The sequence below is a fragment of the Struthio camelus genome, chromosome 19 (genome assembly GCF_040807025.1).
Source record: "Struthio camelus isolate bStrCam1 chromosome 19, bStrCam1.hap1, whole genome shotgun sequence".
Taxonomy (NCBI): Eukaryota; Metazoa; Chordata; class Aves; order Struthioniformes; family Struthionidae; genus Struthio; species Struthio camelus.
This window is the reverse complement of record NC_090960.1, coordinates 7130092-7156661: the sequence shown is the minus strand read 5'-3', so window position 1 is coordinate 7156661 and position 26570 is coordinate 7130092. Positions and strand designations below refer to the sequence as shown.

The 26570-nt window shown below is 39.8% G+C and overlaps 2 protein-coding genes across 18 annotated transcripts in view; one reads left to right on the top strand and one right to left on the bottom strand.

The window, feature by feature from the left end:
* The window catches only part of MBTD1 (mbt domain containing 1), a 37333-nt gene extending 25142 nt beyond the window's left edge, over window positions 1-12191 (bottom strand). For 2 of the 17 annotated variants that reach the window (XM_068913891.1, XM_068913892.1), the window contains exons 1-5: window positions 12046-12191; window positions 3590-3791; window positions 2371-2510; window positions 1260-1374; window positions 1081-1166 (exon numbers count right to left, since the gene is read on the bottom strand). In XM_068913891.1, coding sequence (XP_068769992.1) covers window positions 1081-1166; window positions 1260-1374; window positions 2371-2510; window positions 3590-3791; window positions 12046-12120 — 618 coding nt within the window. In that variant the 5' untranslated portion in view covers window positions 12121-12191. Of the gene's footprint in view, window positions 1-1080; window positions 1167-1259; window positions 1375-2370; window positions 2511-3589; window positions 3792-8662; window positions 8853-9545; window positions 9735-11654; window positions 11996-12045 lie in introns of those variants that run through there. The other 15 variants (XM_068913904.1, XM_068913905.1, XM_068913907.1 and 12 more) reach the window with 15 other exon arrangements.
* Window positions 12192-12369: 178 nt separating this feature from the next.
* UTP18 (UTP18 small subunit processome component) lies at window positions 12370-22117 on the top strand. Its single transcript, XM_068913890.1, has 14 exons — window positions 12370-12705; window positions 12844-12974; window positions 13079-13174; window positions 13843-13922; window positions 14164-14249; window positions 14789-14914; window positions 15810-15984; window positions 16311-16411; window positions 17825-17915; window positions 18211-18334; window positions 19276-19450; window positions 20059-20201; window positions 21147-21206; window positions 21983-22117. Exons 1-13 carry the CDS (start codon window positions 12403-12405, stop codon window positions 21169-21171), a joined length of 1656 nt encoding a protein of 551 aa, XP_068769991.1. The 5' UTR covers window positions 12370-12402; the 3' UTR covers window positions 21172-21206; window positions 21983-22117.
* Window positions 22118-26570: the final 4453 nt, after the last annotated feature.

Below are 26570 nucleotides of genomic sequence, written 5' to 3'. Positions count from 1 at the left end.
TAAGGCCTCTAAGCATAAAGGGTGCTATTCAGAAAGTGCCAACTGCCAAGGGCCCTCAGCTCCTACTGATTTATGAGCTGACAGGGCTCAGCACGAATTCCAGAACTCACCAAAAAATAAATTTCTCTTCTCTCTTATGGGCAACTTCTATGAAACAAAATGTTTATTTCTAATGTAATTTTCAGCAGATAATTTTGAACAAAATAAAACTTTTGTAAGAAGCTGAAACACTTCAGCTTTCCAAATAGAAAAGGAAAGTACTTGAAAAACCAGACTCTCTGTATGAAAGTTCGTACTTAATCTAAGAGACAATTTTACATCCAAGTACTGGCAATATTTTAAATAAGATCTAAAAAAGAAATGGATCTTAACAAGCACATTAAAGACAGATGCTGCTAAGTATTTTCCTCATCCCCTAGCTGAATTCTGTGAAGACTGAAGACTTTTCGTGTGGAATTTTCATAACACTAATATAAAGAAGAAAATCAACTTTTAAAATTTCAGATTTATAAAAAGCCTTAATTTTCCTCCATTTCCATACCACCTAGCAGGACAACTGATAGGGAGAATCTGACCAAAAATTAAGATGAAAAGATCCAGAATCCAAACATGTGACTGGAAGATCAGTTCTACATACTGGAGCAAGTCTCATTTAATCTAGTCTTTTGTAACTTCATCTGGTATTGCATGAGCTGGTCAGTTTGATACATACTCTATAACGTATTGCATGATTTTTTGCATTGAATGTGGGGAAAAAACTTCACAAGTGCTTAAAAGTATCCTTCTTTTACTTTTTTTTTTTTGTTAACTAAAGCATGTATGATGAGCAACTGAGGGCGTTCAGAACGGTTTTAAAGGACAAAATAAAGCATACGTATTTAGCTTAAAAGTAGTCATACTAAGAGTTTACGATGTAAGCCATTTCCAAAGTTATGAAGCGTGTTTTAAATATGAACGTATTGCAAAAATGAATCAAAGTATTAATCACTGTGTTTTTTCCCCAATTAAATAATAATTTAAAAAAATCACTCACTCACTCTCTCACATACACACAGAATAAACATACTGAAAAATACTTACATGTTTAAAACACGTAACAGGAGCTGCTGTAAAGCTATTGCTATTGATGTAGTTGCCCCAGCTGAAACCTTCCACAGGGACAGCTGCTAAGAGAAAGTTATTTTATTTAGGAAACTGCTAATGAACCACAAATCTTGCACTACCAAGAATTTGTTTTAGCTCCGTTTGTATGCCATTACCTGCTTTAGTCTTTGCCTGGTTTTGTAAAGTTGCTTGATACTGAGCATATGCTGCTAATTTAGCCACTAAGGGTTGTTTTTGTAGAACTTTAGCCTTCTTTGTTGGAGGTTTACCCTAAAACAAAAAAGCTAAGTAAATAAAGTCTTTCCAAACTCCCACCAGAAATGTTTCCAAACTCCCACCAGAAACGTCTGTAGGTCTGTGGCATATTCCTCATGCTATCTTGCAAAAATCACTGTAAAAAAGAAAAACTATAAAATCCATTTTCAAAATAATCTATCAAACATTTTTTCCTGGCATACATAACTCTTAAAATTGGAACAACACAGAATGGAAGTTGACTAATACCACAGTCACAAAGCTACAAGCAATATTAAAGAAACTTAAACACACACCAAAAACAGTATCAAGAGAATGTCCAAAAGATTACTTTTGTACCAGTATTCCAACTTGAAGAGCATACTGATTCAGCTGTTCTTTATCTGAAAAAAAATATATCTTCTAAAAGCCGGTTAAAAGGAAGAATCTTTAATCTAATTCATACCAATGCAATTTCATGGCATTGGTTGCACACAGCGCTGAGATACGATATAATTGTATTTCCTGAACTTCCATTTCTTCCCTTGAATGTTACAAAATACACTTTTATGATTAGTTGACTAATATGCTAAATGAATAGATCAAAACCTGTTTTGTAAATCTAACAGTTACTTAAGAAAACCCTCAAAAACAAAAGACAGAGAGCATAAAGGTTTCTTTAGCATTGCTAAAGAGAGAAAGCATCTTGGGGGTGAAATACATGGGTTTTCAAATGACTACATATCTAGATTGAAGATGTTTCTTTTTCTTGCAGATGCAAATGGGCCACTGCAGCAAAATTAAATAAGGAGTCAGTATTCTCTGTAATTTGCTCTGCTGAGCAAAGGAATTTGTTCAATGATACAATTTTGAGTTTTACCTTACAAGATTATTTATGTGAGAATTTTAATATTTTCTTAAGAAATTCGCTTTAGTTATTTTAAAATATTGCATTGCATTTAACTTTGACCAAATGGACACATTTTACAAACACAGACTATGATAAGTATATAAAGAAAATGGTTTCTGTACCGCTACCTGAAGCCTGGCCAGAATGCTGGCCTTCTTGGAGTTCGATGAATAGCTTCTAGAGCATGACACACTGCAGAAGCGTTTTGTCTTAGAGTAAAAAGCATCGCGGACGCCAACCATTCCACACATCTCACATGTAGCTAATCAGAGGAGAGAAAGGACAAAATGTTAAAAGTGTAATAAGGACTTCAGCAGAATTCAGAACAAAGATGACATGATAAAGGTCCTGTAGGTGGCACCACCAAGCCAAGCAGTTTCTTAGGGTTTGACCCTGAAGAGAATTACACAGAAAAATAACTTAAAACAAGAACAATTCCACTGATGTCAGTGCAACTCTATGAACCTCAAGTTCATAAGTGAAATAGTCTCTCCTTTCTTTTCCCTATTAATTTTACCATGGCTAGAAGTGAACAAACCAGCCAAGCCAGCTACAGCCAATTTCTGTATTTTCATGGTTCTTCTCAAAAGAAATATCTGCTTTGAATCTAGGCCTGCCAATCCAGATTTCCAAAGTGAAATAAAACCAGACATCTGTTGTGAACCAAAAAATTAATCTGTCCAAAGTACCCTAAGCCCATCAATATCCTTATCTACCTGTAATCATATGTTTCGTAAGTTGACAGCATCTCCCACTGAGTTCTTCTACACTGAATAAAACGGAGTTTGCGACCCGCTTACGCCAATGAGACAATACCAAGAGTCTACCCAGAGAGAGCTCTATTAATTAGTACCAACCCTGGCCAAAATATTTTTTCCATGATGGTAAAAACAATCTTCATTTTTTTTCCCAGAATACTCTAGTTCATAGCCAGTGCATATTGAACAGGTATACACTGACAGACTTTAAGAAGCAGTGGTAATAAAGTTTTGCTAGTATAGAAAGAAATTTATCTTTATATATTTCACATACATTATAAAGAATAGAGAGAATACACTGACTTTTTCCTCACAGCGCAAAAGCCAAAAAGAATGTACGTGAGGACACGCATATATGTGTGCATATATACAACAAATATTTGATGGGGGGAATTAGAATTCTATCTTATTTGGAGTTTAGCAAAAATAAAAAACAAACAAACAAACAAAAATCATACACGCACACACAACCACCCCACTACCACTCTCAGCTGCTTTGCCTAACATTTGGGTTTGGATCCACACAAATCATAAGGTATGCTGAAAAACATACATGGCAAAGTCTTTGTACCCATGTACTTACCCATGCCAGATTTACCATCTGGATAAGTATAGACCTGTCCATTATTCTTTATGATTGGGAGACTGGATGGCAAAGGAGCAACTTCTTCTTCGCTTTCATCTGAACTGGAGCTGCTGCTGGTGTCCTCACTACAACTATCATAACCGTCAAACATCCCGAATGAATCACGTCTTTTCCTTTCTGCTCGTGAAGTATGCTCTGTCTAAAAATTAGAAAAAACATACCACAAAACAAACAATAGCAGAGCATTCCAAAAGCAAAGATTTCAAAGACAAACTTGAAAAGTTTCAAGGGTCAAAACCAGCACACAAATATAACTGTATTACAAATCGGTGTCTGCTCTATCAACACAGAGATATGAACCACACATTGCCAATTAATGTGCTCAGTAGTAGTAGAGTCAAAAGTAGTCCACGTTTGGTATTGCAATATACAAGAAGAAAAATTTATCGCATGATCTGCTGAGAATATACAGTAGCAGTCCATACACTTCTTTTTCTTGGATCTTCAGAGTTAATTAATGCTGGTATGCAGAATAATGACAGCCACACAGAACTTGTATGCAAGTGGGCATATTCCAGATGGCTGCAGCCAATTTCACTAAAATTCATTAATCTGAGAAAGCTCTGCAGAGAAAGGACAGTTCAAAGATGAAGACACTATTCTAGGGGCAAGAAAATGAGAGTATAACCCCACTCCCACTGGTCTGTGGGGTTACAGATAAATCTCCTAGCTTCCCTATGATTCAGTTTCTCATGTGTGAAACAGGAGCACTTCTCTACCTCACATGGATGTTCTGAGGATTAATACATTAACAATTATGAAGAGCTCAGTTACTATGGCAATAGGGTCTGTATAAATGCTAAAAGATAGAAAGGTGACTAATTTGCTACTGACATATACCAAAAAAACCCATTACATAATAGTTTTCCTATAACCAAAAACCTGAGGTCAAGTGGAAACGTACAACTTTGAAGAACATGTAATAGTTAAGCAATTTCCAAAGACATTGAAGATGCATAAACAATAGATGAATAGAATAGTATTTTCTCTGATGCACGTTCAATATATGTATTTTAATACAGTGACTTTTTCACTTTAGTACTATTTTACACACCTCTTGAAACAAGGCTACTGCTAGATAACTAAGCTGCCTTCATTAAGCTAAATATATATATATATATATATATATATATATATATATATTTGTTTTAAAGTATTTCCATCGTTCTTACCAATATCTATTTAGGCTGAGAGGAGTTAATAAATGAAGAGAAGACAAAGAAAGAAATGCTATCACAGAAGCACAAGTTAGGAGAATGAAATACAGCAAGAAACTGAAAAAGAAATATCAAGAAACAAACATCAACACCGTTTTACAAATCAAGCAATACAGCACACACAAAACATCTTTACCTCTACCTTTTTCCAAGAGCTAATTTTATTAAAAAAATCATTGTGGACAGAAAAAAATAATATGTAATCAGACCTTTCCTTCTTAAATTGCATTTGGATTCATAGCTTTAAAGATTTCATCACAATAATTCCCCAAATCCCTTTCCTAGAGAGTATACGCCTGAACATCTTTATTGTTGGATCTCATCCGAGCCTTTTTCTGCCATGCTATCCCTTTATTATAATATTCTCTATTCTCCCTTGCAATCTGTCTAAATCCTATTACAGAAGGATTTCCTCATAGTCAAATGGGAAAACTCATTTCCTCACTGACCCAGTCTCAGCATCCAACTAAAAAACAATAAGCACAAAAATGAGGTAAACAAATTTAACACATTTAAAGTGTCTCTGAAACCTAAAAATGTCAACATAATGTTAATCATGCACACATTCCCTACCCAACAATTCAAAATTATATTAAAACTAACCAAAACTTAGGATAGGGTATAACTTGCGATCTCCTTGAAGCAACTGACATCTGCTTGAAGCAACTGGGATGACAGTTGCAATCATTAGAGGAAACATTGAATGATGGCAGAGCAAAACCAAGTCCTGACCCGCACTGCTAACAAGTCTTACCTGTACGCTACTACTGATATTATAAACCAACAAGATGCAAGATAAGTTATTTGTTTGTGTGTGCACGTGTGTGTAGATTAAGCTAGAAGTTGAACACAACGTTGCCATGGATACAGTGTTCTGCTACCAGTACCAATAATTTACAGATCAGAACACAAGCAAAAAGGCCAGTTGGCTCCCTCAGCATTTCATAAGCTTCATAACGTCTCACGATACTTAACTTTCACTGACCAGAGGATACAGCCTCTGCTATGCAATAAAATGCAATACCATATTAACCATTCATAACATTAATACCAAAATATCACGATGCCTCCTATATTAGTGGGGTTTTTGGAGTCTTACAAATAGTATCCTCTTCCTTGTTCACTCATTCTCTACAACTCAGCTGATCTATCTCAGTGAGAGAGCAGGACCTCATCTCGCATAAAGGAGGACTCAACCCTTTAGCGCAGGCTGCAGTAGGAGATAGCGCTGGAAATTCCCTTTCTCACCGCAGACTAGAGAACTCTGGACCCACACAGCAATTCTGCTACACTCTACTGACCCACTTCATTGCTAGAGGTAGAAAAGCTACCTGCTCAGAGGAAGCAAGAGGAGCACAGCCCTTTCCCAGTCCCTCCAACCTCTAGAGCTGGAGCAGAGAAGCTCTGTAGCCGGGACTGCTCCCACTGCAAGGGAAAAGCGAACAGGGAACGGATGGATGGAGGCAAGAGGAACAGGCACAGAGGTCCAGTGGCGCAGAAAACAGATAGACTGCTCTAGGGAAGCTGAAGCAGGGCACAAGATTACTATTGCAGATATCACAACAGTACCTTTGACTCCTCTTTTTTTTTTTTTTTGGTTTTTCTCTGGCATCACATACATTTAGAACCTCAGTATTACGGGCAAGCCTTATTTGCCAAAACATCCACAGATGAGAAAACATCTCTCAAACTCTCAAAAGAGGTCTCATTTACTACCTTTCCATTAACTTTGTATTTGGACAAATTGTCCTAATTCAAGTTATGAGCAACTAAGAGAGTAGCTTTGTTTATTGTTTTTTAAAAATACTGTAGCTTTATAAAATGTTTTTATTCAAGCTTGTGCCAGAAAATGAGCATGTTTACTGGATAATTTACTTGGGACATTCTTAATATTAATTTATAGTTACCATACAGATTGCAATTCTTGGGAAATTACTCAAAATACATTTAATCAAACTTGAAAAAGGTATAGTTCTGCAACAGAAAAAACCCCCACAGACTTTGAAAACAAGAAGTACTTTGTGTGGAGAAGTAGGTGAAAGTTAGGGAAGGCAACATGTAAACACCTATGCTGAAATTTTGCTAGAGCAGACCAAAACATTTCCAATTTGATAATGAACACCACTAAGGTTCTTTTCAACACAAGTGGAGAGACAACATTGGTAGAAACAAGTGAATAACTTGTGGAATCTCTGATAACACTGCCTGCAGAACTTAGGGGTCCTATTCCACTTGCAAAGCCTGTCCAGTGTGGAAACAGAAAAATGCGGGGGTACAGCTCAAGGGTCAGAAATTGCATCCTTACACAGAGGGCAAGACATGAAAAACCTACTCTAATATTTTGCTGCAAGACAGCAGAACCTGGCTCCCATGGAGTTCCTGTGGCCACTGCCTCAAGCAGAACGAAAACAGACAAGAGGCAGCTGCTTCCGTAAAAGCAGCAGCTTGCAACTCCTGCTGAGTTCTTACAAGTGATGTGCAGCAGCCCGCCTTATCAGCTGACTAGTAATAATTTGTCTGTCTGACACAGAAGCACCTAACCATGGCACCTGCAGCACCTCTAGGAACGGAAGTCTCAGAAGGAGCATCCTATTACTGTGCAGTACAGATGGTCCTACTGAATTTTGAGACATGCTGCTAATGAGAACACAGCCCTTCCCCCAGAAAGCAGTATCATAGCTAAAGCATGAAGGTGGCCTGCCAAAACCACAAAACTGGGGTTTACGACTATTAGCAGGAAGAGATTAAGCACAATTTTTACATTTACACACTTTAATCATCATCGTTTGATACAGCTTCTTTAAAAATTCCCTTGTTTTCCTACCAGAGACTAACAGTAGTAGTAACTTGCTCTAATAATTACATCACAGTAATGTCAATCCATACGATAATTCACAATGTATGCATACAAAGATAAAAAATGCTTTCTACTCTTAGAAGGATTTAGCACTAAAACCACACTGAGGAGATTGCCTTTCCCTCAAAACTGAATCAGACCAGTGTTCTTCACCTATTAACAGATGAGGGAATAGCATCCTGCCTGCCTGCAAAACAAGGTTTTGAGCAAGAGTCTGGCACACTGTAATACTTAGATCGGCGTAACTCTGGTCAATAGCAAAAGAGCAGTAGCTTAAGTAACTCTACTCCTAAAAGAAAATCTACTACTACATTAAGAAGAAGCAATACATGTAAATAAAAAAACAAAACAGGCCAAACTTTTAGGCATACCAGCTAAGGCTTATTTTCCTAATGAGATTACCGGTTCCTCAACAGGAAAGATTTTTAGACAGAACAATACAAAGTCTAGGGTAAGTGGGACTGGCAAATAAGCCTGTAGGACTATTTACCTAGGGTTTTTCTTGCATAGTTTTCTTTACTGAAGGGTTGGGTGGAGAAAGGAACTCTTAAGAACTGCTCTTTTATTCTGCCTGACTTCCCATTTTCCTGTTCCTCTCTGTTCTGTAAATACTTGGCAACAATGTATTTTTAAGAAATACTCTTAATTAACCATTACACAAGGTAAATGCTACGATAAAAGAATATAGTTAAGGAAAGCAGTTTCCCTAAAAATCACGAAAGCAACTCTAAATAGATACAATAAATAACTTGTTTCTCATTCCCTTAACTTACAGTGCTGTACAGACAGTTGAATTTGGTCAGCACATCATAGCAGATGTTCCTGGAGTGCAGTAACTGCTCTTTCACAATAAAAACTTGTTCAAGAAGAGTAAACAATGTATGGCCAAAACACAAAATAAAACAATTTAATGTTAATAAAACATCAAATACTTACTCAGGAAATTGCTTTAGTGTCTCGATGAAGACTACGCTCAAGTACTGGCAAAACTTTTGAGAAAATGTTTTGAAGGGGAGAACTTGTTAGAGAAAATACCCCATTACGCAGTAACTAAATTCCTTGCCTCCAAGTAAGCGCATCTTTGCCGAAGGAAGATGATACAAAAGGGTCATAGGAAGGTTTCAACCTGCTCAAAATGTTTATTGTTATTACTGAATCAATTTGGTACTTGAATTCAGAAAGGCAGCAAATTAGAATTTTGACAAAATACAAGAATGGCAGCTTAACAAAGGCCCACCAGCACCTATAAAGATAGGCAACGCATCACTTTCTACATTCAGAGGCAACCCCCAGAAACATGACAGGAGTATGGACAGATGGCGTTGGAGGCCAAGATCAACAATGAGGTCATCATAAACTTCGAGTCAATTGTATGTGCTAAGATGTATTTACTTCAATCACACATCCTTATCAGATCATGCATTTCCCACAGCGTACTTCCAAGTTCATACCAAATTCGATGCACGGCCTTTGTTTTCAAAAGTTCATTAATGCTTTATGCTGCAAGTTTAGTTTTAGCTCTGTATTTCAACATTAAGACACCAAGAAGACAGAACTAATTCATTACAACTCTTCTGAACTTCACCTAGCCAAAATAATTTAGTGTAGTAATACTAGCTTGCCCCCTGTGGAACTGAAGAACTAATTGTGTCTCAGAGCATGACAAAAAAGGAAAATTCAAACACCATTTCAATTTTAAAGAAAACATACTTTCAATTTTCATTAAAAACAAACAAACAAAAAAACCCCAAACCTAAATGTTTTGGGATTCCTGGAAATTAGAACCAACCAAACTTACTTTTTTATAGAAGCGACTCACCTCTATCTGGAAATGTGCCTTCCACTCTTATTACAAGTAAAATCTCAGCTGGAAAATTACAGAAATGTTTTTTCCTGTCTCTTCATTTGCTATGTATGACAGCATTTTGTCTGAAGCCAGTTTCTGCTGTTTGCCAATGGTTTTGTCCATAGCCTCTTCCCCAGGGGGTTTCACACAAGAGGGGAGACTCTTTTACAAAAAAATATATCAAATTAGCAGGCAATTTGGAGGGGGAAGGAGACGTAATATCTGAAATATCTGAGTTCTGAGAAAACTCAAGATGTGTTACAAATTCCATTATGCTTCTACAAAACCCTTGCACGCAGGAGTTATCTGGAAGACATGAAGTCTAGAAGTCAAATACTTGGTTTTCAACAATGCATTACCATTAAAAAAAATCAATTTATAGGTTAAAAAAAAAAACAAACCCAAACCCTGGAACACCTGAATTCCTTCTACGTGCCAAGTGCCAGATTCAGTAAAATATCACACTTGCCCAGCATGTACTGACTTACCTGAGAAACGAAGGTATGCAGTAGCAGTTTGCAGAAGGTATCAAGAACCTTGCAGAATTAAACCAAGTTTTAAAAGGTAAGAAAAATGAAAGCCAAGGGAACTTTTGTACATATTGTTGTCATTACTGCTACAGTCACGTAGTTCTTCTGAGAACCACAATGAAGAGAACCCTTGCTTTCAGCTGACAACCCTGTTGCACATGCACTATGCACTCTCAAGACCAAGATCTAAACTATTCTTTAGTGTAAACAATGACTTCCCGCTAAGAAAAAATACACCTCTGCTACGCTTTCCAATAACTTACACTACTCACTTACTCAAAACGATCCCTAGTTAGAAGCAACTAGTAAAGGCTACTGACTTACCAAGTTTGGTTTTTGTTTAAGAATATCATTGTTTTAGCTCCCATTTAATGTTCCAGATTAGACTTTCTCCTAAACTTATTATTCCATTCCTTATGGATCAAAATCAGGCTGTTATAAACGACTAAAAAAACTCCAAACAAATAAATACAGCATCTCCGACCTGGAAAATAGCCTTCATTTAAAACAGAGAAGACTACCCTGCAGCTTTCAAAGCCGCAACTAGTTTTAGAAGTTAAAAAATCACAAGGGCTGTCACCCACGTTTTAAAGTGTTATTTTAAAAGGAACTGCTTTCTCACACGCAGTAGCTTCTACCGTAATCAGCAGACGCTTTATAGGGCGATTCTTTTTTTTTTTTTTTTAAAGTCACACTGGACAGAAATTCCTACAGTTTAAAACACTTCCACCGCCAACCTGAAAGCGAAACTGGTTTCACGAGTTTATTGCTCGCGTCCAGAACAAAGTCAAAACATCAACAAGCATAAAAAGGATATTGACGGGGCCACTGGCTGCAAAGAACCCGCCGCTTCTGAAGTGCCGGGACTAAAGAATACTCTAAAGCGCTTAAAGTGAACGCGACGGGCAGACTAAACCTTAAAAGCGGTTAAGGGCAAGAGGAAGTTACTGAGAAAAGCAGCGCTCCGACAGACCCCTCTGAGGACGCGTATCCCAGCGAGCCTGAAGCGCTCGCTACGAGACAGACCGAAACTTTTTGTTACTGGCTCTGGCTGCCGGCAGGGACATAAAGAGAAAGGCAGGGGGGAGGCCGGAGGGGGGGCGCCGCCGGACCACAACAAAGGGGGAGCCGCCGGCCGCCCGCCTCCACGTGCCCGCAGCTGCGCCGCGGATGACAGGGCTGCGCCGCCGCCGGCAGCTCCTGCCGAGCCCCCCCCCGGCCCCCCTCCGGCGCCCCGCAAACTTCGTGCGACGGCAGCGCGCCGGGAGGCGGCAGGCAGCGAGCCCCTCCGGGCGGCCGGTGCCTCCCCCCGGCGCTGCCCGCCCCCGCAGGGGCTCGGCGCTGCTCTCCTCCCACACAGGTGCCCAGGCCGCGCAGCCCCCTCCCCCCGGGGGAGCGGGGGGGGGGGGAGGCGGGGAGGAAACACCGTGAGGGAGGAGGGGGTCGCTCAGCCCCACCGGCCCGGCCCGCGCCGCCTCCCTCCCCTCAGCGCCTGGCCGCAGCGCTGCCCCCCGCCTCAGCCCCCCGCGGCGGCGGCGGCCGCGGGACTCACCAGGTCCTTTGTGTTTTCCATCAGGCCCTCATGGGCAGGAGGTGCCCGCTGCCTCTGCCCCCTCCCCTCGGCTCGGCCCCCTCCGCCTGCCGCCTCCCCCTGCGAGGGGCCGGGCCCAGCGGGGGCAGGAGGCGGCCTGGAAAGTTCAGCCTCTCACTCAGCCGGAGAAAGAAATTCAACTCCCTGCTCCGGAATATCAACAACATTAGCATAACGGCACTGCGCACGCGCGGCGCCCGGCCCACCGCGCGCTCTCATTGGGCTCCCAGCTGTTTGGGGCTCCCTCGCTCGCCGTACCCCCCCTGGGCGAAACCACTCCGCAAAGGAGGGGGGGGCTCACGGCATATTAGCGCATGAAAGTTAAAAGCGGCCCGGAAGGGGCTTGTTTTACCTTCTCGCGGGTGACGAGACACGGGAGGTTGCCGCCAGGCTGCCGCTGAGGAGCGGTTATTGCCATATGGGGCATGGGACCCCTCTATGTTTGCGATGGAGCGACCTGGCCTCGGACCTCATCACGTGAAAGGCGCGGGGGGGGGCGGAGAGGAGGAGGAGGAAAGGAAGGCAAAGAAAGGAGGTCACGTGACAGCGCCTTGGGTCCACGACAAGCGGGCCGAGTCACGGGGGCGGAGGAGGGGCAGCAGCGCGAGCCTATCGTGTGAGGGGGGCGGGGCAAGGCGGGGGCGGTATAAGGGAGTCACGTGGGCGGCGCGCACGCGTTCCGGTTCCGGCTGCGGCGCTGTGAGGGGTGATGGGGCGCGCGGCGGTGGCGGCTCGCGCCGGCCCGGCGGCGGCGGGAGGGCAGCGGCGGCCGAAGATGGCGGCGATGAAGAAGAAGAAGAAGAAAAAGAAGATGGCGAAGCAGCTACAGCCGCTACAGCCGCGCGCGGAGGCGGCGGCGCAGGAGGCGGAGGAGGCGGCCCGCCGCGGCCGGCACTTGCGGGCGCTCCGCGGGGCGTCGGGCGCGGAGCGGGCGCTGGAGGAGCTGGTGTTCGGCGACAGCCTGGCGGCGGAGGAGGGCGAGCTGCTGCAGCGCCTGGCCGGGCCCCCGCCGGTAGGCCACGGCCTGCCCTGCGCGGCGAGGCGGCGCCTTCCCTCGCCGTCCTTGTCCGCCCGCTTTCCCGCCGCCCTGTGAAAAAACGGTGCCGCCTTCTCTGGCTGGGTTAAAGGGGGCCTCTTTGGTTGTTTTCAGCTTCGTGCCGCCGAGGGGAGAAGCCTTCTGAAAGACTCCAGCGATTCGGAAGTGGAGAATGAAGCCAAAGATAACTTCTTATCGTCTAAGAAACCAGCCTGGGTGGATGATGACGATGAGGCTGAGGAAAAGTAAGTTAAAATTTGTGGATAGGAAATAAGGACGATGCTTTAAAGAACTAGTACAAATGACTTCAGTTTAAGTAATCTGGGTGCTTCTTATGCTTTTTTCCTAGGATTGATATGACCCACAGGTATAAGAAAGATATGATGAAAAGTGATGCTGAGAAGATACTTAGTAAGAAAAAACTTAGGCAAAGACTTCAAGAACAGTGAGTTTCATTAACCCTTCTGTAGCTACTTCTAGTAACGTAAGATACATGCGTGTGACCTTCAGAGTACCTCTTCTTTTTGCTGAATTCATGTAGATGGTTTAAAGTTATCGTGTCTAGCAATATTTGCTGTGTTTAACTCCAAAGTAGTATTAAGAATAGCAAATAAGGCTTATGAATACACTTTTCTATGGACTAATTTACTTAGCACTTGTTTTAGTAGAGATGTACAAACTTGTGTTCTAGGGAGCTATATCAGAAAAATCTTTGCAAGTAGGGTGATGGGAGACAGTGACTTAGGCTAGGTGATTGGTTTCTACTTAATAAGGTATGTTAGAAAGAATGAGCTGAAATATGGATATAGATAGATAGCAAAGCACTACTGTAGACGTGTTTGGGCTGTCTTGGTACTAGCACTTATAATTCCAAAGAACAGTATTGTCATGTTTAGCACCAGTTACACTTTAGTTTCATGTTCTAGGAGTCCGCAAAATACCTTATAAATGCCAGGAGTGAAGTTGTGAGGGGGAAGGAAAACTTGCGTTGTGATTTTATGCGCATATCACCTCGCACAATTGAGGCTGACTATCATGTAAGTTGCGCATAGAAGGAAACTACTTTCTCAAAAACGTCCTTTCCCACTTGCCCCCTGTTTTTCTTCTCGCTAGATTTCAGCAAGCTATGGGAGGAGTTCCTGCCTGGGCTGACAGAGGAAGTAAAAAGAAACACAGAAAGACTGCAAATGACAGTAAAGAAACTCATTATGATTATGAAATTATGATTTTAATATGCTTTTGTCTGCTCCCCTATTCAACTCTTTAGAAAACAATTTTCAGTGTCTCTCCAGTGTGAATAAGGTGATAATATGTGGGATAAATTGGCTTTATCCCTTCGGTGTGCTTTTATTTCTTGTTGCTTCTGTGGGGAATTTGTAGGTTTGTAGGAAGTGTTTGTGAAATCAATCTTTTCTATGTGTTTTGTTTTAATAGGTGATAGTGATGAAGATGATGATCTGCTATGCAGGACTGGCAATTTCATATCAAACTCAGAGTCCCTGCCAAGAGGTATTTTGCAGGTAAAGGCAAGCCTATCTTACTTTTACCTTATTTTGACCCCTATACACATTTTGACCGCTTTGCTGTTTGGACAATAATGTTTCTGTTGGTGATTGTATGGATTTTTTTCCCCCCGTATAACTTAGAGGCCTAAATATTTCTACTTCAGAGAAATTGGGTAGGAAGGATGGAATTTTCCCACAACTCTGAGGTTGCTGAAACGGTCTTTGATACAGTAAGAAATTAACTTAATCTGACAGCCTTAAGAGTTTTGTATGCTATCTGATCTGTGTTCCAGATTCGTTGAAATTTAACTAATTTTATATAAATTGCATTAATTCAGAGGTTGGTAGAAAGGTTAATTATCTTGTATCTATGCTACTGTAGCAGCACGTTTTCCCTGACTTACTGTGTATTCTGCTTGTCTAAGTTGTCTAAAAGGTCAGCATAGTGTGAGGTCTCTTGCTTTGTAGAACAAAGAGAAATTAAATTGACTGACTACTCACCAGCATAAGCAAATACGTGTTGTTTTTTTTTAACCGCTTGATCTCTATTATAGATGAAGAGCTGCTTGCCTGCTAATCAGGAACGCCTTGCTGGTGGAAAACTTTCAACAGTGCAATTCCATCCTTCTGCTCAAGTTATCCTCACTGCTGGACGCGATCGATCTGTGTCACTCTTTCAGGTGAGAAATTTTAATATATGCAATGGAAATAGCAACTAATATTGAATGTTTTTTAATAAATGTATTTTAAATGTGTTTTAGCTGGGGTGGGGTGGAGTTGCTTGTTTTTACCTTTTTCCTCCTCTCTTCCTGTGATGGCATGTGGATGTTTTAGAGATTGTAATGTCCTTGTGTCTAGAGTGGAATTTTCTTGACTGAAATTTTGTTCCAACAAAATGCCTTCTTCAGTGGCCTCATGCTAACTGCTTATAGGGTATAGGCAAATTGGTTTTGTCCAGATTTTTAGTAAAGAATTTTTTTTAATATCTTTGGTTTCAAGATTGTAGTGACTAGGACTGATGTGATTTTTTTTTTCCCCAAGTTTGTCTTGTTTTTTTAAAAAAATAATAATTTGAGCAACAGTAGCTTTAAATGAAAGTGGAGAGCTCAAAGCATTTTTGGAATGGAGAGACTGTCCTGCAGCAGGAAGCTACTCATCCTGGGACTCTTCTGTCACGCTCCTCTGAAATGTAAAAGTCTATTTCTCTATTCAGGGACCAGTGAAGTGGTCAAAGGCACAAGTCAAGCTTGACTCCCACAGGTCTGCAAGAGCGAGCAATGTGAAGGAAATGATGTCATATAGGAAAGCACAATATAAATGATAATTAAACAAAACCTGGGCATGGCAGGAAGGCTGAGAGGTGTTTGGAGTATGTGCAAGGAGGGTGGGAGTGCCTGAGGTTAGGGTGAGGAGTTAAAGCCAGGTTGTTTGTAGATTGGGAAGGTAGGGAGATTAATACTTCAAACGAGTGTACCTTTTGCTGCATAAGTCTCTTGTACTGGCTAGTCAAGATTAACTTTTTTTGTGTAGAAAGACTTCATATGTTCCTTAATGTATTATCTGTGTTTTTTGAAGGTTGATGGTATAAAGAATCCAAAAATACAAAGCATCTATTTAGAGAGTTTTCCAATCTATAAGGCTTGTTTCAGTGCTGATGGAGAACAAGTTATAGCCACTGGTACCCACCATAAAATGTTCTATGTGTATGACATGATGGGTGGAAGTATTATTCCTGTACATCAAGTAAGAGGTACGTTTAAGTGTTAACATTTTAACTCTCTGGGTATAGTTGAGATTGTCCCAAACAGAGCTGGCATATAAATCAACTGTAAAAGAAAGTGCAGTAAACCATTGGTGGTACGGTTATTTGTCTTCAGTGATTTTTACTAGTGTGTTTAGTTTTAGTTTGAATAGTTGTCACACAAGCTTAAGGTTGAGTTGTACCTTTCCTGTGGCAGCCTATGGCAGAAATGAAAAGTTGAAGTGGGGTCAGGTCTTTACTCATGTTCATCATAGATCTGAAAGCTGAAAGAGAATATCATGCCAGCTTGAAGTTCTGAATCCCTCTTTTTAAAGGTATGGAGGAGAAGTTTGTCAAAAATTTTGAAGTGTCTCCAGATGGATCATTTATGCTGCTTACTGGAACTTCAGGTTATCTTCACTTGCTGTCAATGAAGGTAGGGTTTTTTCATGACTCACTTTGCCTCAGTTTCTTGGTACCCTTTGCCTCCTGAATCTGCTTGCTTATCTTTGATCTGAAAAGCCATCTGGCTTTTTGACTAAAACAGAAATATGAGACGTGCTGACAGCCTCAGAAAATGAGGTATTGTGTTGTCTGGAACTGTAGCTTCAACAAATGATTTTGGGATGTCTGAGAACGTTTTGCAGACTACGCAGTTCTCTTTGGGACTGGTGATAGAGCTAAGGCCAGGGTTTCATAGGCTTTTTAAGCTTTGCTGGAAAGGTGTCTGTCTGTTTCAGCTGGTGCGCAAACACTGTGCTGTCAGAAAGAATGGCCTCAATATGGAAGCAAGTGGCTGAGGGTAGGGGGAAATAGGACTGCTTTCCTTGGGAATTGTGGTAGGTTTAATGTGTTCATGAATCATGCTAGCTCCTGGGGTTCGTAAAGCATACAGATTTTTTTCAGCTAGATTTCAAATGTCATTTGGCAGCTGGATTTGTTTCAGATTTTCGTTAGGAAAAGTATTCTTGTCAAAAAATGTTCAGTGCTGTTCCTCAATGGGGACCTCCCAGTGAGGGACCCAATGAGCCTGTATTGAACTAGTTCTAGTTGGAGATCCATGTACACCCCGTTTATTTTACAAGGCCTGTAGGTAACTTGGTTCTGAAAGAGTGTTAATGCCGTTCTTTTATTGTCAGCTTAGCAAAGATTTTTTTGGGGGGACAGGAGTATGGAAGCAACTTTCTTGCTGTTTGTTTTTTATTCCTGTAATGTCAACACACCTGTAAGCATCAAGTGTTCCTTGAATGCTGCATGTTAAGCCATGATTTTAAGTTCTAGGCAGCCAAAAGGAGAGGGTAATGAGATGCCTTACTGTCATGCTAATTTATTCAATAGCCTTCCGTACAATACATGAATCAGAAGAGTATTTGAGTCCTGCCTGTTGCAGATTAAAGGAAATTGATTTTTAAAATATAAACTCAAAATTCTTTTGAAAAGCATTTTCAAATATAATGTGCTTGTGTTCTCCCTAAAATGTTGGTTAACATGTTCTGAAAACCTCTTTGTGGAGACTTCTCTAGATAATCTCCTTTTATAAGTAGCTCTTTGTATTCTTACAGTAGTGCAATTGCAGTGATGGAGACTAATGTGTTATGGTTCGTGAACTAGTTTACGTTCTGAAGAATCACTGAAATGAAAGCTTTGTTTTGCTTCATCTCTTGCAAGTCTGTGCATAGAGAGGCTCTTTCTGAGGATAATACAAGACTGAAGCTTAGTTCTGCTAAATTCAGCAGGAATAGAATTCTTAAGTGTCTTTAAGTGTGCTTAAGGAGTTGGGAATGCTTCAAGCAAGAAAATGTCAAAGTTGGAAGAATCTCTTTCACTGCTGTTACTCTTCATCCTATAGACAAAGGAACTGATCAGCACTATGAAAGTAAATGGAAGATCCGCTGCATCTGCTTTCACTCCAGACAGCAGCAAAATATATACGTATTCAAGTAAGTGTTCTCATTAACAGTGCGAATCCCAACTATGTTTCAGTCATAGAAGTCTTTCAAATCAGTCTTTGTTTTACAAAGTGAATTAAGAGACTCTGCCAGTATCTCGCCTAAAAGTATAAGCAAGTGGTGAGGAATGAAGATGTATGTGTATGTTTTCTTAAACACTCCGCATTTCTCGTTTGAAAACAAGTTAACAGTTATTTTTTCTGAAATTTACTTCGACAAAATACGCAAATCATTGTGGTCTGTGTACATGGCTTGTATAAAAACTTCTGCTTCATTCCACAACCAGAGGAAGGTGAAGTTTTCGTTTGGGATGTGAAAAGCAGGAAGTGTCTACACAGATTTGAGGATGAAGGCTCTTTGGAAGGAAAGTGTATCGCTGTTTCAAGAAATAACCAGTATGTGGCATGTGGGTAAGTTATTAAATTGGGTTTATTAACCTCTTGATATCTCATTCTGGAGCTGTTCTGTAAACTCAGTCATGGCTGGTAAGAGTATAGGAATGTGGAGTAACTCGAGTTTTAATGAGACTAGAGGTGAATAGGCGAAGGTTGTCTGTTTTATGGTAGCTGTTTATTTTATTCCGTATTCATCCAAAATGCCACAGCAGATTGAATACTGCTATCGCTCTTGATGTATTGCTATTGCCATGTAATGGGTTTAGCAGTTAATTCTGAAATGGAGAATGAAACCATGCACCTTATGTTATGAATGTCAAGTTCGGGTCCTGTTCCTTTCCCCTTTTCTAGTTGTCTCTTATACTCTTGATTTGGATCTGAATAGCATATTAGTATTCAGAAAGGTGCGTTGACTCAGGTGAAAGCGTACTGCTTGAAAGTGCTTTTCCAAGTATACTTGTCAAGATGCAACTTAAACTGGTGTAGCAATTCTTTCAAATGAGATTAACTATTTCAAAATTTAGTCTGTTTTCTTAGCCTGTTGAAGAAAGGGATATTTAAGCTCTGCAACCCAATTCCACTTAAAAATAACAAATAAAAGAACCATGGCTCTTTCAGAGTCTTTGGTACTGAGGTCTTATTGCTCTGAATTCATTGTATGTGGTCTTTTGCTTGCTAGAAAAGAGGGTCTTATAACGGGCCTTTTAACCTATATATGGTTCCAAATATGCACTTGTAAGAAATTAGTATGTCAAGGATCTCCACTGGTAAAAGTGTATGTTTTTAGACAAGAAAACATTCGTCCTAAAAAGGATTTTCTGTTTGTATTTTACGAACTCCATTAAATGTTTTATTGGAAGTAATGTTTTTAGTTGAATAATGGCTGTAGATAACAAGGTAATGTGAACTGTAAATGCTGCATCTTGATATGGTCTGTGTTAATTTATCCTCTCTAGCTCAGTTTCTGGAGTTGTAAACTTGTATACTGCTGATGTCTGTCTCAAAGAAAACAATCCTAAACCAGTTAAAGCCGTAATGAACCTAGTTACTCCTGCTACATGTGTGACCTTCAATCCTACAACAGAAATTTTGGCAGTGGCTTCCAATGAGGCTGATGAAGCTGTCAAACTGGTATGTTCAGCTTCTTCGTTTATTCAGTGCAAGCTTTTTCGTATTTGATGAAAAATGTTCCCAGTGACATAATAAAACTGATATTAAGCAGGTGTACATACTGCAAAAATTAGCCAGGCCAAGCAGATCAAGACATGTGCAAATGCTGTATACGTATAAGAAAGTACAGCTTTTTCTTGGAGTTGTTAGGAAGATAGCGTCTTATCTAATTCAACTCTTTATTTTTCCCTTTTTAAAATGACCTTTTTCAGTGTGGCAAATCTAATGACTTAGCAACAAATATGAATTTTCAGCACCTCTTGTTGTATGTGGTGTTTCTCCTGTCTCAGGATTTAATTGTCAGCCTTGTCAGAATTCTGGCCAGCAGTGGAAGTGCTGAGTAAAACTGAGTTGGAAGCTCCTATAAACTGTTCAATATAGTTATTCAAATGACTTAAAATGACTGGCCACCACAGTGTTCCCTGCGCTTTCTTCCTCCTTGTTTCTGCAGTAGAGCTCTGTCTAGAATGGTGTAGAAGAGCAATAGAACTCGATAGTTGAACTTAATTTTGAACTTGGAATTTTTGTAGCTTTTCCATAGTTATAACTAATTATAATTTTCTTAATAGGTACACATTCCTTCGTATACTGTATTCTCAAACTTCCCAGTGTTCAGAAGAAAACAAATTTATCTTACTCAATCTATGGACTTTTCTCCCAGAAGTGGTTTTTTTTCTATAGCAAATAATAAAGGCAAAGCCTTATTGTATAGGTATGTATTAATTTAAGTTCATTAATTCCAGAAGATATGTTCTTTTTTCTGCAAAGTAGGAGGATGACTGATAAATGGATGATGTTTGATTTCTTGAGCTGATTTTTCACCTGATAACTTAAATTGTTTGGGGGAACCGGCTTCCCATTCTGGAGAATGAGCTTTTGTCTGCTTTTAAACTATGTTACTGCAGGCATCTCTGTCAAAAGTGTCATTGTCCTTTGAAAAAGCCAGATACCAGGTTCCCCTTTCCCCCTTGGGGGGAAAAAAAAAGCATCTATACTAATATCCCTATCTGGCATGGGATTATTCCAGGTGTAAAAGCATGACAATAGTATCTTTAGCGCTCAGGTTCATTGGGATTTGGAGGTTTCCTGCACATGCTGGATAGTGTGCATGTCTGAGATTTTTTGGTTTATTCAGAGAACACATAGGAATAAATGTATTACTCTTCTTGCCACGTTACAGTTAGTATCCAGTTTTCATGTGGGACACGAGCAAGCTCAATGAATGACTTCTGATTTAGCATAGACTTTTCCCTTCTCCCTTCTGTGAGAAGGGAGAAGTGGAATGGGAATAACTCGGAACAGGATATATTTTCTTTAAAGTTCTTCAACTTTGCTTTAGAAGCTTCATATTTTTAATATGTGAATTAAATCTGATTTATGAAGTCTTGTGGGGAGAACTTACAAAAAGATTTAAGACTGTAAAAATGTGAATAAATCATAATTCTCCCTTATTTGAATCTGAACTGCGTACTCTAATAACCCTTGAGGTAAATCCAGCATATGGATGGTTACTATCTTTTACTATACGCGTATTTCAGATTGGTTAAGGACACACAGGGTGACGCTACTGAATACTTGTTGCTGCTTCATGTGGTCTTTAGTCGGCAGGCTGTTGAAAAGTGAAGTCTGTCTCAACTCTTTTTTTTTTTTTTTTTAGGCTGAAACACTATTCAGATTTTTAAAAGAAGATATGGGAGGGAATTTACAAGTAACTCAGGTATAAGTAATGCTATAACTGACAGCCTTGTCCTAAGGAGCCTTGTTTTAATTTTGGTGCCTCCACAACTTCTTTTTTTTGGTGGCGATGAGAGGTTCTTATTACTATATGATCTGATACTGTCCTATCTGGATTGCTCATACACATAGACCCCCAATTAATGGGGCAAATAAGCTAAGCAATCCCTTTGTAAGAGTTTCCATACAGCTATGGAAAGGGTTCAGGATTGTGTTGTTAATCTCCGCTTCTCTAGTAGTGGTCTACTGCTCTGTACGCTACCATCATGCTCGTCCAGGAAGATGGTAGTTCAGCTATACTTCTGTCCAGTTCTGACAACAGTTCTAAAAATCTGGATATACTTAAACCAAAAACTCGGGCAGTGACAGTAGACCAACTGTAGGCTGGCAGATACCTTGATCTTGGTATGAACAGATGTAGGTGTGCCTGAACAAGTCTGCATCGTTGCAGGCTTAGATGGCTTAAGTTTGAAGCATAGCTTAGGTGCAGACAGGGATTCTGTTGTACAGTTTTAACTGTTTTATTCAACTCTCTTCCATGAAGACGTTAATTAGCTAATGTCTAAAACTGGAACAACCTGTAGCTTTGCCAGTAATGCAGTAGTGCTGTTTGACCCAAAAGGTTTTAATGATTGGAAGCTAGACTGATTTGGACTGGGAGCAGTTACATCTTCTGCATGTGAATCTTCCATATAATTTTGTGACAGCTAAAAGTTCCAAGGGTACTAACAAAATCCTCTTGTACCAATCTTTTCCCAGGTGTTGTAACCTGCAGCTGCATGTATGCTGACAAAATTCAACAAGGCTTTTTACAAACTCTTACGTGGAAGTTAAATATTAATAAACATCCCTTTTGTGAATATTGTTACTTAATAAATGTACCTGATAAAAGTTTCCAGTCAAACTGCTTCAACTTTTTCAGTGTTTTGTGTAAGCATATGACTAGGATTTCAATGGCTGTGTGTGTCCTCAAGAAATGCTTAAGTGTTTTTAGTTATTCTGAGAATATGAAGTATTCCAGTGCTGACACTGAAAACACTGACTTTGTAACTCTGTATAAGATTTAAAAGCTCAATACATTGAACAAAGTGTTTTGAGCTTTGGCTTGTGGTTCCACGAGTGTTCTCCCCAGTAAGCTTTGCCAGCAGCCAAGTTCATTTGAGGCTGGGTAAGAAACTGATCATTTTGCTGATGGGGGGGGGGGGGGTGTTATGAATCCTTTTTTTCCTGTGGGAGCAAAGCAGTAACCTGAAATGCTATTGATGCAGGTTTATAGTTCAGTCTGACTTTGTGGGTCAGCTGTGGTTTAAAGATAGGAGCCTAAACTAAAGAGGGAGTAAATACATGTGAAACACCCTCAGTTGTGCTTACCGCCTCGTGCTTTACAAAAACAACTGCATATAATGTGCATTTAATTCTTAAGGAAAGCCCCATTCTCCTCTTTCTGAGAAAACAAAGCATTCTTTTATTTCATGCTTTACTATGAAATCCTGATGTGGTCAGTAGTCATGTAGCAAGGACTACTTTACAGCTATTGTTGCTTGTTTTTTACTTCATGCTAAATACAGCACATCTGATCACTCTTTTCCTGAGTTGGCGCCTCTTTCCTTTCAGAGAACAATACATGAGCAAGTTGACTAGAAGTCTGCTACAGCATTAGTAAAATATCTTAATTTTTGAGAATGAACTGTAACTAATACATCTGTCCACTGCACAGGAGGGAGCTTTCTCAGCAGTAACGTCAAGAGCAAGGTGCTCCACTAACCAGTAGTGAAGTCAGCATTAAGCCCTCAGTGAAAGTGGCATTACAAAGGCAGGTACGCTCTCTGAGCATGAGAAAAAGCTAATTCTAGATCGTTGTCAAAATGTTTTAGATACAAGCCTCTTGCTAACTACTTATCATAGAGTTTTCAAAAATGGAGTGCTCTATTTTCTGATAGAATGGATTTTTAACAAAGCTTTGCCAGTAATACATTACAAGATGAGAACCTGATTTCACCACCCAGATTCAAAATATGAACATACTATAGAGGTATAAAATTGACTAGAGCGTTTAACCTTACTGTGATGCTAAACCTAAAACTGAAGATCATAATACAGAAGAGAACCAAGTCATAAGCGTATTAAGCACATTAAGATGCTTGCTGTAGGATTTTTGTTACAGAACAAATCTGGCTTAAAATCTGGTTGAGAGACTTTGAATTTTATAAATCTAGATGTTGAAACTGGTTTATCCTCACTAGAGGGCAGCACTTAATCACTTATTTGGAGACTTGACTGCCTTCTGTTACTTAACATTTTGTCCTGTGACACACTGCTTATGAGGGCTTTTGGTTATGGGGTATCAGTTTACTCTGTATGTGGTGCAGTGTTTTCTTTTTTTTTTTTTCCTTCAGTTATCTGTGTATTTGACCTTTAGGGAAGTTTAAGTATGATGCGAGTTACTCCACAAAACTATTAAATCTTTTTTCAGGGAAATCTAATGACTTCTAAAACAGTAGGTTTTTAAAGAGAGATGTTCATTTTTTACCAAATCCCACTTAAGTGACTGTAAAGCATCTCTATATTGGATAATCCTGTTATCCTGACTCTTTGCTGCTCTTCCTCCAATGTGTCATGTCACTGTACCCGTGAAGAAATAATCCCTAACCTAGTGATCCAAAGCCATATGGCAAGTCGTCATTAGCAGATCTAGAATTAGAACTTTGTCATGGATTCCAAGACTCATTTAATTCCCATCAATCCAACAGTTTCTGATGCTCTTCTCCATCCAACTGGCTTCTACTTTCTAAGGCAGGAAGTCCAAATTGGTTGGATGGAGGAGCAGGAAAGTAAATGTGAAAAGTGTTTTAGAACTCACTGTGGGCATACTGAAATGCTGGGTTCTGTAGAGTGAGTGCAACTGTTCTCTAACAGTGTCAGGAAGGGAGGGGAGATCAATCTTAACACTTATTAACAAATGCTATGATGTAAGTTGCGTATGTCAAGCTCTATACCTGGATTATGTAGAGCACTGCAATACATTGGAATTAATCCACACGTATATGTAAGCTTTGTACTAAATACCTTAGTTCTTGCTGTTGCATTTTTATCTTCTGCAAAACAAAATTTACTGCCTTATCCAAAAAAAAAATTGAAGGTACCTTTTGCCTTGAGGAAAAAGACAGGGTACTTGATGCATTTGGTGCCAGATATTGAGTAATCATGCTCTAAGGTACTAAACAGGTTTTTAGTTGGATGACACCAAGTATTGCAAGAAGTTTAAACCGTTACTAATATATCCAGGATACTTCATTGCAGTGGAATTGCTAGACTTCTTAATTATGCATTTTCATTCTGCAATCTCATCTCATTTTAAAAAACTCAGCTCTTTTTCACTTTGCCACGTGTTAAATGTAGTTAAATTTTTGACCTGTTTAATTCTGTTTTTCTTAGCATGGCTCCTGGCACTGCTAAGCTGGTGTTTTTAATGAATTATTTCTCTGCTTTTCCTCTCTTCCATTCTTCTTGGCAAAATGAATTTTATTGATGTAGCCCATCAAATATTTATTACCGAAGCCTTTCCCCTTCAGGCTGTCATCTTGTCAGATTTTGCAAGCTAGAGAGAGTTAGTCTGGCTAGTGCTTAGAAAGGAAACCTCCAAGAAAAAATTGACTAGCTGTTGGTGTAACATTGGTTATTTAGAGGATGATGCTCTTAGGTTTTGCTGCCAAGTCAGTCTTAAAATGGAAAGAAGGAAATGCTGATACTGGTGACCCTGCTACAGATCCCTGCAGTGATTTCACGTACTGTTCAGAGTTGTCTTGATAAGTCAGATCTGTCTCAGATACAGTAAACTGTATACGTGTAAACACAGAAAACTGCAGGTAGACGTGGTCTGGGAAAGAGCTAAGTTGGTGCAATATATTTTTGAGGGTTGCTGTTTAAATCTGCTCCTGTTTGAGAGGTAGGTTTGGGATGAGGTATAGTTTAGCAAAACTTTAATAAAGGACAATGATTTATTTTCCCTGTATCTCATTCAATAGCTGGGATTGCTGCTCTTGAAATTGTGGAAACCTATGGTTCTGAAATCTCCATGTAGGAGTGTGTGCGCTACTACTTGATTGAACTATGTTAGCCTGTTCTGGGACACTGTCATTGAGGCAGTCTGCACCTATGTATTATGTTCTGATAACTAAAAGCTAGCTATGAAAGCTGTACATCTTACTAAATTACTTAGAGACGCTCTAACCTGAATGAAAACCTATAATCTGCTTATACACTTTGGCTGCAATATGATTTAACTTTGATAATAAATATCATAAAATGTGCCTGAAAACTCATCTTAGTGTTATAGTTTGCACAAACAGTTGCTTGCCATGAGACACGTTTTTGTGTGTGCAATACTGCTTTATCCTGTTTTAAATAGGAGGAAGAGTTGAATTAGAGGGGAATTGGGGAACTCAGTGCAGGAAACTCATTGAGGAAACTCAGTGCGGGGGCCTTACAGTTGATACCCTTTGCTATCCTGTGCTTTGTCAGTGGATAAGGGATCAGAACCAGTTGTGCCCTGTAGGGTCACTAATTCCTCGTGTGGATTCTGAAGGGTGCTGAACGTGTACTGATAAAAGTTATAGAACTCTTAGCGTAGAGCAAGGTACTTGCTCTCTTATAGTGGTTTAAGCGTCTCGGGAGCAAGGTCAGTGTAATACTATGAAAGCTCTCTTCACGTCGTTGATCTAATAATAAATTCCCTGTAAATGGCAGTTCCAGATTAATGACTCAACTACTGATATTTAGCAAGTTTATGATTTATTTGGGGTGAGAAATACTATAATTGGTAGTTTTAACTTCTAGATGCTTAGCTGGGTGAGGTGAATGAAGGACTTTTTTTTTTTTAGAATAAAAATTTGAATGAACATGAGCATACTGAAATACAACATTGCCGAGACTACTTTGGCATACAAGTAGAGAAGTAAATGATGCTATCTGGGGGTATCGTGTGCCCTTGCCAAAACAACTTTGCTGTCTCCTGTAGCACATCTGTGTGACTTCTGTGTGTTTCAATACAAAAGTAGTACAGTTTCATTCTTAAAATGAAAGTATTATATTATGGGACAACTATTGCAGTTCTGTCCTAGCTGCAGTGTGCTTCAGCTTAAAGTTAAGCCAGAAGTAATATCACTACGGTGTGAGATAAAGCAGTCGAAGTTTAGAAACAAGAGGAATACACTTAATTGAGAGGGACAAGCAGTAGTGGGGTAAATATAATAGCGAGATGACATGGGATTCAAGAATAAGACATTTATGTAAGTTAGTTTTGTAAGTAACAGCTCATGTTGTTTATAAAAACACTATATTAACGTGC

Excerpts from the sequence above, each read along its gene's own strand:
- UTP18 (XM_068913890.1), top strand. The coding sequence starts at position 12,403 with ATGGGGCGCGCGGCGGTGGCGGCTCGCGCCGGCCCGGCGGCGGCGGGA. Across the intron at positions 14,915-15,809 it reads GATCTGTGTCACTCTTTCAG|GTTGATGGTATAAAGAATCC; the intron begins GTGAGAAATTTT and ends TGTTTTTTGAAG. Across the intron at positions 19,451-20,058 it reads CTGATGAAGCTGTCAAACTG|GTACACATTCCTTCGTATAC; the intron begins GTATGTTCAGCT and ends TTTTCTTAATAG.